Source organism: Crassostrea angulata, chromosome 3, assembly GCF_025612915.1.
Source record: "Crassostrea angulata isolate pt1a10 chromosome 3, ASM2561291v2, whole genome shotgun sequence".
Taxonomy (NCBI): Eukaryota; Metazoa; Mollusca; class Bivalvia; order Ostreida; family Ostreidae; genus Magallana; species Magallana angulata.
In genome coordinates, this window is record NC_069113.1 from 45,281,360 (window position 1) to 45,292,980 (window position 11,621).

General features: G+C 31.6%; 1 protein-coding gene across 1 annotated transcript; it reads right to left on the reverse strand.

Annotated features, from left to right (window-relative positions):
* Positions 1 to 2,508: 2,508 nt before the first annotated feature.
* On the reverse strand, positions 2,509 to 11,251 carry LOC128175979 (arylsulfatase B-like). Its single transcript, XM_052841919.1, has 14 exons — positions 11,024 to 11,251; positions 9,775 to 9,886; positions 9,513 to 9,564; positions 8,997 to 9,100; positions 8,477 to 8,583; positions 8,242 to 8,309; positions 7,083 to 7,184; positions 6,858 to 6,921; positions 6,513 to 6,610; positions 6,119 to 6,255; positions 4,208 to 4,266; positions 3,555 to 3,678; positions 3,162 to 3,373; positions 2,509 to 3,076 (listed from the first exon to the last, which is right to left on the reverse strand). The coding sequence occupies exons 1-14, from the start codon at positions 11,127 to 11,129 to the stop codon at positions 2,904 to 2,906; spliced, it is 1,518 nt and encodes a 505-aa protein (XP_052697879.1). The 5' UTR covers positions 11,130 to 11,251; the 3' UTR covers positions 2,509 to 2,903.
* Between the last annotated feature and the right edge of the window lie 370 nt (positions 11,252 to 11,621).

An 11,621-nucleotide genomic window follows, 5' to 3' on the forward strand; every position in this document is an offset into this window, starting at 1 on the left:
AAAAACAATACTATCCGAATTTAAAAATGTTCTTACCAGACACACATATCCTACACAACTCACTAAATCAGCAATATGTAGGGCGAAAGACACACTAATTGATGAACTTCTAAGAATTGTAGAACAACAACAGAAAAATTGTTCTCATCCTCAAACCAAGAAATCATAATATGTTTTAATCAGTCAAACAGTTCTTTCCCATTCTACAACAATCGGAAAACTTACAAGAACTGATCCAGCCTAATGATATACTTCACAGCAGACGACAACCTCCAAATTTGAAGAGCATTATTCATTTCATTAAATCCCTTTAAACCATCTGTGATTTTGATCTAAAAAAAATAAATGATAGATTGTATTTGTTAAACAAATGCAGGATTTTAATTTTTCTTTTTTTGATTTTGTAAAAAAGGGTATTTACGTATTTAAAACAAACTAATATATCTTTATGCTGTCTCACTTTGAATAAATCCCACATATAATTAAGATTGAATGCATCTTGAGTGACACATCGCAATAGAAATAAAGCTATTGTTCTAAATCTGTTTTCTCATTAAAATCAAATACCGGGGAAAACTAGTTCCTGTAGATTTGAAGTCTAGAGTCTTATCAATTGGCGTTCTTTGTTTATTTTTAACTACCTTCAGGACAAGGTACGTGACAGCGACAAAATCTTTTATTAATGCAAATGTCTACAATACAATGAAGTCAGAAAAACTGCGATTATTTAGTACTTTATTAAATCAATTATCGATTCAAATTTAGAACACGAATTTGGTAAATATTTTGTGGAAATCGTAATGATTCATTTGAAACGGACTTTTTCATTTTTGGCGTACATTTCAATAAAAAATCTGTTTTACATAATGTCAGGCATATTTTGTTTTGTCTTTGTTTAAGTTAACTTTGATACGAATTTAAAATATTTACATTTTCCAGCGTCTTTGTCTGTGATAACACTACCTATCGATTTTGTACTATATAACCTAAATCTTCAAATGACGCCAAATTGATGGTCTTAAATCAAAGAAATATAAGTAATACGAAATCAATCTTTGAATATTATGAGGTGATAATTGGTCGGGGCGTGATCAAAATCCAATAAAGCCCAAAGGGCTTTATGATAGATTTGATCACGCCCGACCGAAATTATCCCCTCATAGTACTCATTCCTTGAATAAATACTAAAAATATATATAGAAACAATTTTCAAAACATTGAAAAAATTAGTAACATCTGAACTTTCAACCTTTGATTGAGTAAAACACATTTACCCGATAGAATATGTCTAATCAGATATATACCCGATAGAATATGTCTAATCAGATATATGTGCGAGGTTGGATCGTCAACTATTAAAAAAACCAAAAGCTTATATAAGGCCAATAAAAATTATTTAATAAAAACATCGGTTAGAAATATACCGAACACAAAAAAAGAAAGCTTTAATTTTCAAACTGCAAAACATTTACACAAGGTTGTTTTTTTTATAAACCGTTTTTGAATTTTGCTAAGCTGATGGTCAGAATGTTTTAGGGAAAATTCAAGGCTGAATACGCACATGTGTGAGAGAGATGTTCCTACGATATTTTCTTTTATTCTAAATGATCACATTTTTAATTTGTTTAAGAATATTCTTTTGTCATATCAAACAAATCTACAGGGTCTTTTAGTTTGTAGATCTTTTTTTTTAAAGAATACAACTACTATTTTGGTGGTTTAAATATATCTGGGTTTTTTTTAATCTAAGAAAACCGTTAAACGATTTGTATTAACCCATCCTGCACGTTCTTCAAACTTCAAATTGCAGCGACTGTTCATTTTAACACATCTACAAGTGAATAGATAGGTTAAATTGCAAGTATGATATAAAATCGAGAATGCTGAATTTTAATCAATATTTTATGTAGTTTACAAACCGAAAAATAAAAAGATTTTAAAATTTGCGAGATGCGTCTCTCGCAATTTTACGTGGATATTAATTCCTCGCTTTTAATTAGAAATATACATCATGCCGCGGAACTGCATACACTGATTTAATATCGATGTTAACACGCACATACTTCAAACCGAAACAAAAATTTGAGACACAATTGAAGTTATTAACGTGATGGACAACTCGTGTATGTATGGAATAACTTGAAAAACATTTTTTAACTCGTAAGTTTCGCCCTTTTTGACAATAAATTATGCTATTTGTTTCGTATGTTCCGTACATGCTCTCAAGTCATCATTTAATAATAACTTATTCATGAGTTGTAAAAGATATTGGTCTTTACATTTATGTATACATATAACTTTTACATGTATAAAACGGCAAGACATTCCTAAGACCTCTTTTAAAAATGCAAACACATGAAAGGCAATAATGGGTTTTGGAAAGTCCAACATAACAAGAATAAGAACCTTCAAATCAACAAAAAAATACAGTCTTTTTGTTGTTGATAATTTTCAGAGTTGTAGTTGAAAAGGTGTAAATAATCAATTTTTAATATCAATTGCTTTTATTGAAAAACAAATGTACAGGGTGTTTGAGTTATGTGTATGAAATGTGTAATCCATTAAATTGTACATGATTTTTCTTTGTTGATGTTCACTGATACAGCTGTCAGTTTCTTATGATAAAACAAGCAAATTTTATTCGAAAACGAATATTTTGATAACAAATAATTCTTCTTTAACTGCCAGTGTCCTTATAATCTCAAACTCATTTATTCAACACAGGTGTGAGTATTTGTAAACTTCACATGCCAACTGATGTTATTAGAAAAAGTTAATGAAATTTACTTTAAATTTACAATGAAAAAGCATTTTGAAAAATCCTTATGTCATGTAAGGCTCCATATATTCATGATAAAATAAGTTAAAGAACGAAGTCACAGAGTTTTTCAGATTACATCAAATTAACACCACCCAGGTGTCCAAAATCCTCCGTAATTGCTCGGCGCTGACGAAGGCGAAATGCTTGGGAAATTTGCAGGAACAATTTGTTTGTGATAGTACTCGAGTCTCGACTTCAATTTTTTCACTATATCCGGGTGCTTCTTGGACAAATCTACATGTTCGTTAGGATCATCTAAAATAAAAGCAAAACATGTAATTTAACATATCATGATCTACTTAATAAATATTTTTTTTTAAGTACCAATGTCTTCATTTACCTTTAAGATTGAAAAGCATCATTATGTCGTCAAATGGGCGAGTGTGGTTTATCGATACATCTTCATACAAGTCAGACACGACTTGGTCTGGCATGTACCAGTCTTGGTAGGCCCCAGGATAACCATCATACAAGTCAGACACGACTTGGTCTGGCTTGTACCAGTCTTGGTAGGCCCCAGGATAACCATCGATCAACTTGTAGTCACCCATCCTACATCAAGATACACTTAAAGTTTGAAAAATTTGTTTTCTTAGAAACTACTTAGTAAATTAATAATCATCAAGTTTACCTTCGAAAGTCAAGGATCTATTTTTTACACATTGCATATAAAACAAATTAAATCAAATTCTGTTAGAAAAATTGAATGCCATACAAACTGCAACGGGCAAACCTAATAGCAGCGTGGCCACAATTCTCCGGCTTTAAATCGTCGATGTTGTAAATAAACTCGGTTCGTTTTGATTCTCCTGCCTTTTGAAGACTATCCCACTGATCAATACCATCCAATGTCGGGTCTTGAAAATATATACATACATATATTTATTCATAAAATTGGTTTACTAAATCTTTTTAATCATAATAAATCAGTTTTCTTTTTCGATGAATGCCCTTTAATTTTCCACAACATTCAAAAAGGTGGTTTTTTAGTGGACAGGAACGGTATACGAATCGTTTAATTTCAAATATAAAAGACTTGGGGGGGGGGGAGATTTGCAAATGGAAAATATTAAGGTACCTCACTACACCTAAACTTATTCTTTTTAAGACACTACGTCACAAAATGGCGTTTCAAATGTTTTGTTAAACTGTTTATATCGTTAAGTTGGGTTGTATATCGTCGTAGGTTTAAATTTTCAAAAATGAAACTTTTCATCCAAAATTGCACATTTTTGGCCTATTTGACTTCAATTCTTTTTATCCATTATGATATCTATCACAATCAAGTAATTATCTGCTGATTTGAGAAAATTTTTCAAGGTGTAGTGAGCAACCTTAAATTGTGGTCGGTCTTTGCATCACGTGTAACATGCGTATTACTAGTACCTGGTGTTCCTCCTGCGGCGCTTAGCACTGTTGGCATCCAATCTACTGCATGAATCATCCTATATTGCAAAAATTGTTAATGAGTTTTATTCTTAACGTCAATTCATTCAAATTATTAAAGTAAAAGCAAAACTGTCCATCGCATTATAAGTAGTCTTAAAAATTATTCACTGGAAACGTTCAAAGATGAAATCATAGAATGCTTCCTCGAACAAATGTGAAATTATTACAAAGATTATAACTATACAAAAGTTCTGATTAGTTACGTGATCAGTACCTTGATTATTTAATAATGCGAACAATCTTTACATAAAAGTAAAGTTGTAACAATGATTTATTAATGTAAGAATTTTAGACATATTAAATGCATTTGGTACATTGTCAAGTATAATTCGTACTGAATAATACTGAAATCAGCCTGCGCAATTAACAACACAGTTTCCGATGCAAAACAAAATTCGCCTCTGAATATAAATGAAAAGAGCAAAATTATACATGTATTTCTGTATTTTTACAGCATTGTTTGTAAAAAAAAAATGTAAGAAAATAGAAGGAGAGACAGTGTTACGTTGCTATGCATATCTTGACACAGACAGGACATGAAAGTTAAAATATTCCTACAGATATGGAAGTAAACAGTGTTTAAATGTCTTAAGGAGGCATATCTATTCGTTCACTTTCCAACTGGTATTTGAAAAATACCTAATTTTCTTTACTGTAATCTCAAGGAGTAGCCGTATGGTAAAAAACAAAACTGTCTATTAAGCGCACGCTGAGCGTTTTAATTTACAAAAAAAGAAAACAAAAATCTTTACAAAATAGTAATCAACAATCAGTCGAAAATCTAGGTGATTATACGACTTTACAGCAAATCTTGATTTATGCCTACTGTAAAACGAGAAAATATGGCGCACTACAAATTTTAGCGCCTTTGGCGCAACTGCCTCTGAGCGCTAAAATTAATAGTACGCCAAGGATTTTCCATATGTATTTAATCAAGTTGCAAAACAATAACGTCAGTCCATTTTTAAGGCTATATAGAAGTGCTCATTTAAATATCAGATGCTGTCGGTTCTGTTACACAGGTAAACGGTATGGGTTATCGGGAATAAGTGCCTAAACATGGATTAATTAATTCAGTTTTAATTGCTTTTTAATATCTCTCATTAGCATCTTGAAAATTGTGCTTCTCCCCATGCCACTTCCATTTAGCGCCTCGAGGTGAAAATGTGATTAAGCGTGGCGATCGTTAACGCTGACAATACATGATTGATCATAATTTCTTTGATCTCTGATTAGTGGATATAAAGATAACAAGACGATACCTTTTTTGTGTTATTGTAATGTAAAATTACCGTGAAAAAGATTCTCTCATGGTTATCGAAACTCGTGGTAAATGTAGCATTCGATTTCACTTTTAGTTTCGGGACTCTTCTTGTGTTATCCAAGTCGACACGTTAAATTCAAAGTCCGATAACTCAAATTTGTTTACCAAGAAAAATTACACATCATCGCCAATAAATGAAGTTTTCATATCTATCTACTGACGATTTACACAAAAGTAAGTGTATTGTTCTCAACGACAGTTTACCGTACATGCGAGATAGAAATCAAAGTCGTTGTGTTCACGTGCTTGAGTGAACACAGAACTAAATTTTGGGCGTGATCGTTTATCAAACAACATTTTTTGCATTCTTTTATAAAGAAAAGATGCATGCGCTAAAATATAATTGCGCTAATGTACTGGCACTTGCGTTTGCGCTAAAATACGTATGCGCCAAATTTTCTCGTTTTACAGTATTGATATATAATTTTAGGTTTTAAAACATACATTTTACAGATAATAGTGTGATGTGAGAATGTCGTATATATGTATATGGTATTGACTTATCCTAAAGCCAAATTACCTACCCTGAATATTCAATGTTAGACTTTTTTATTCCTGCTCCGGACACAAATGCAGTTGCTCTAGTTCCTCCTTCAAACAAAGTGGTCTTTCCTCCCCTCAAAGGGTAATTATTCCCACCGTAGGGAATCATACCACCATTCTATAAAAAGCCGTAACATTTAAATATAGCATAATTATCAAATTAAAGAATTTTTTAAAAATCACCATTTATTCATTTACATTATTTGTTCGTTTTCGGTAAGAATAACCAATGAAAGATAATTGCAAAACATGTTGTTTGGAAAACTGACAGTAAATATATTTATAATATATTTTATTAATTACCCTGTAACCAGAAATTAAACAGAAAAATATTACTTTAAAATGGTGAAAAAATATACTTTTTAGACTACTTACATCAGTAGTAAAAATAATAAGAGTGTCATTTAACATTCCTTTGGACTTTAGAGCTTTTGTAATGTTGCCGATAGCTTCATCCATTGCAGTTACCATACCTGATGATGGAAAATACGGTCAGAATATGGTAATGTCTTGAAAACTCCAAAAAATCTGTATTAGACTGTATCATTATTTCTTAATATATGTAGCAGGGGATGAAAACATTTTGAGCACTTATGTACAACCCTTTAAAACATAACAAAATATAGACAGTGGTTCTAAATACACAAATTGTTGCCATACAGGCATGTGATTTTGTGATTTCGCTCACACAATGCACACCCCCATGAAGTCGATAGTTACCTAGGTAGGTCCGGCGGGATTCTGTATGCACCTTAGAGTACATGTCACTATACTTCTTAGGGACCTGCAAAATACATTCATAAAAATCACTTATTTAAAGAGTCTGAAAAGTTAAGTAAATAGTTTAGTGATGGATTAAAATAAATTGATAGATTTCGATTGAACTTGCGTGATGTGCACGTACGTTTACACACTGTTGACCTACCTGGACAATTTAAGACTAACCTGAAGAGGTTGGTGCACTGATTGGAAAGGTAAGTACATGTATATGGGTCTGGACGCATCGTGCTCCCTAATAATGGACTCTGCTCTCTTGGCATACATAAACTGGTTGGCAAAATAAAATAAGTGCAAGAACTTCCTTTTTGGTTATGAATGTTAGTTACATGTAGTGTTTATTTATTGCTGATAGTATAACAGATAGTAAACTGTTTGATTTACAACAGTTTTTGGGAGTTGATTTTAATCAACTCTCCTATGCAGTCACTCTGGCAAACTGAAAGTGAAACAGTGTTTGGACCTAAGCACAAATCATCACCGCTGACAAGTCTTAGTTCTTGAATATAATAGAAAAATTCGACGTAATGTATGCTGAAGCATTGTTTTCAAGGAAACTTATCTATAAACACTTTGAAAATAGTAAGATTTTATATAATACGAACAATTTAGATATTTATGTAGTCTCAAGTATTCCTACGCCAGAGTTTAATATAGTCTCGTTCAACCAGACGCTCGTCTCCGACAAACAGAGAGGCTCTTTTGCTTGTCGGAGATTAACGGAGATAGCTGAGCGTCTGGTTGAACGAGACTGGGGTTCAATATCAATAGTGCTTGGATCCACACAATTTTTAGAATTGTTTCGATTACTAATACATAGTTTGAAATCTATCTTTAAATATTACACAACAAGATTCATATGGGGTTTCTCTAAATTCTTGTCTGAAAAGTCTAATTAAAATTCATATTATAAAAATGTGCGTAATTTAAATACAGACTAGAAACTAATTGCCACGCAAGATAAGTTGATTTTAGAATAAATGATAATCGATAAAATCAACTCCCGTCAGTACTTCAGTACTTTGATTATTTATTACAATTAAATTTATCTCTTTATGCTTTTCTTCATGGTGATAAGAATATGTTAATTATACCAAACATTTGCTATTCCTTGTTCTAGGATATGCAATAAAATATATTGCGGGTCTTGAGCTGCGTATCTTTATTAACCCGAAGTTACTAACAATCTCGTAAAACATTTGTCTTTCATTTTGCACATGAAGTGTTATTGGTTTGAAAAAGTTATATTTCTTAGTATTTGGGAACAATTTAAATAATCTTGTTTCTCATTTGATCCTTCAAATAGAAAAATAAATGAATTACTTACTGTTGAGTATTCACCTGTTGCGTTTACAGGGGTTTTATTGTCCCTGAAGTCTTTACCTCCAATTTTTACTGAAAAATTAACTCATATCTGAACTTGTAACATTTTTTTTAAATGTTTATATTCTTTCACTTTATGATCTTTTGAAAATACCCAACACATATAATATTAAAGTTTAATTTGTCTAGAATGATATCGTGTTCTTGATTTGATACATGTATCACATGATGTTCCTTACCGACACTTAGAGTATAGTAGTCCTCTGCGCCGTTGTAAAATCCATAGAATGTATCAAATCCTCGATACGTAGGGGTACACTCCCATTTACAAAATCCCAAATGCCACCTTCAAACAAACGTTTGCAATCTCTATGGTGTTTTGTGTTATCTTGTTCATATATATTTCATTAAAAATTGATTGCCTCGTGCTGATGCAAAATGTATATATCTAGGGTGTGAAACACATATAGCAGAGAAAATAGATAACAATTGCGTGGTATACTGTGCCTTGATTTGATTACTCGAAAGTTTTTTTTTTGTATAAGTAGAAATTTCATAAAAAAAATTAAATGCTCCGTGCTGATGCAAAATGCATACATGTAGGTTGTGAAATACACATAGGAGAGAAAATAGAAAACAAACGTGTAGTTTACTGTGTGCCTTAATTAAATCCTTTGAAAGTTTTTTTTAATATGTTTGTATGAGTACAGATTCGTTGCCAATTTCAGCAGCATAAAGGTAAATTACATTGCTACTCACTTTCCAATGGCATGAGTAGCATAGCCAAGTTCTTTCAACTTTTGAGGCAAAAATGTATAGTTGAGAGGAGAACAAGTGGCCTGTGGCGGAAGGATCACGATATGCTGCAAAGTCATTCAAGTAAGTACTTTTTCATTTACCTGTGCATATTTCAAGAGTAAGATCGCTAAAGAAAATATATAATGATATTCCTTTCATAGATATTACGTTCAGTATTTAATTTTAAATTGATAAATAACTAGTTTTTTAAGCCATGGTGTGAATGAAGGTGATAAACGTTTAAAAATAATATCTGTTTTCTTTGCAAAACGAGGAACAAAAAATAATGTCCTTTTTTGAATTAAGGTATTTGAAATCGATTTTTAACAATTATTATCGACGATATGGTTTTCCCTACAATAGTTTCTTATAGGAATGTTCATTTATACATGTATTCTTTTGGCAATTTACAGCAATAAATAGTAACTCTGGTTCATACATGTACATACATATTTACATAGTGTTAAAAATGTATACCTGTAACCCTGATTTAAAGGCATATTGACCAGTCATGAATGAGTTTCTTGATCTAAAATGCACAGAAACGTAAATAAATCTATTAATCCATGGCTATACAGTAAAGATTTTGAATTATATCGTCATTGTGAAATGCCCACTTAATATTCTTTTATTTTAGAAAAAAATGCGTTTTTGGCTTTATTCTTGATAAGTTATAGATATGAATAAAAGAATTGTAAAGGCCTAAATCCAAAACATAAAAACATTTATTAAAACTCACGGTGTGCAGACCGGGTTTACGTAAGATGAATTCAGAATCATCCCACTACGTGCTAATTTATCAATGTTCGGGGTGAGAACATCACGATTCCGAAATCCGACATCGTTCCAACCTTAAGAAAATTGTTCATACAATTTGCAATTAATTTGGTTGTTATTCTGAATGTAGATAGTAATTTTAATTTTCCTGAATTTCTGACATGCACCTTTTACATTATGATGTATATTTTTGAATGCATGTAACGTGCAAGATCTCATTATTGCCGAGTACCCATTAAGACCGATCGTATAAAAACAACAGATTTGCTATTGATTCATTTATTTTAGCTTAAATGACGCTATTCTTAAGACGCTAGGAGTGAGAAAAAAATACGTCGAACCTATCAGAACTCAATATCAAACAAAAAGATAAGCCTGTGAAAATGTATCCCTTTTATATCCGGGTGATGACACAGTGTTTGAATATTTGACTGTAATCCTCTTTGATTTTTAGGCCATTTCAATAGGGTTAAATTCTAATGATATATACCTCCTTGTAATGATATTTATATTGAAAATACCACATTTACAACACAATACTTAGCAAGCATATATACTTGCTTGTAACACGTTATTTTGTGTGCAACCGGAGGCGGATCAAAGATTTATTCCCATGCACCTGCCGTGAAACAAAGCGGCATTGCTCTTTACTTTCACAAATATTATTTCTATTACTTGACCTCACTAAACTGATTTCAATAAAGCTTTTATATATGGAGTGCATTTATTATTTATTATAGTTCTTCTGTCTCAAGACGTGTAGAGCAGTATGTTCTCATGTTTGTGTGCATCCAACCACAGCGAATTCGAAAACAGACTTGCTTTAAATATCACCGAATTGCGTTTTTGATATAATACTAATATATTAAAATTTTACAATTATCTTAAGTTGTTAGATTCTTTAAAATTTTTAGCTGTTTTACCAATTCATTTTTTAATTATTACGAACATATATAACCGGCAACAATTGGTACTTAACTTCCTGTAAAAAAAAAAAGTCATGTACAGGGTTTATTTTTAGTCAAAAGTAAGTCGATATTGATTAGAATAATGTAAAAAAAAATTTCAGTTAAATAAATAAACAGTATAGAAACTTGCATTGATATTTTTCTAAGACATCTGACTTGAAGAGAGTATTAGAGGAAACTTGTGTATTTTCGGCAATTATGGGTACTCGCACGCTAGAATATGTTGTTTAAAAATGTGCTTACCAAGGTCGTCTGCTACGATGAAAAGAATATGTGGCGGTTTGGCCGAAACACTCGAAAAAAACCAGATGAAGATTGTACAGATGATTAATGACGTAGATGTCTCCATCGTTGTACATGTATAAAAATCTGGTGTCGGAACACCTTTATATAGAGTTTACTGCAAGTCATGTGCATGAACCAAAGGGGTCAAAAAATGGAACACATTTTATTGAATGTTATGTACGTTGAAAAACTCGGTCTATTTGACGGGAAGTAAAAATGTTATTAAACTGTGCGACAGGTAATTCGATAAATAATATTCTATTAAGTTTCCAGAGGAACTAGAATACTTGTGCTGTAAGTTGATATTTTGCTTATTTGCTTAAATTAATAAACGTATTTAGTGCACAAAGATCGTGCTCTTATCTACATGTTAAGGAAGAGTCCTTTATTTGTTTTGGTTGTTATTTTTTGAATTTACGGTGTACTTTAGTGAAATATCATGTTAGTTTTTTATCATCAAAATCAGCCGTGTAAACTCGTGGTGTATGATGACATTTAGAAATTTAAAGTTGTGACAGTTAAATACGATTGACATTGTTATTTATCTTCACATTAA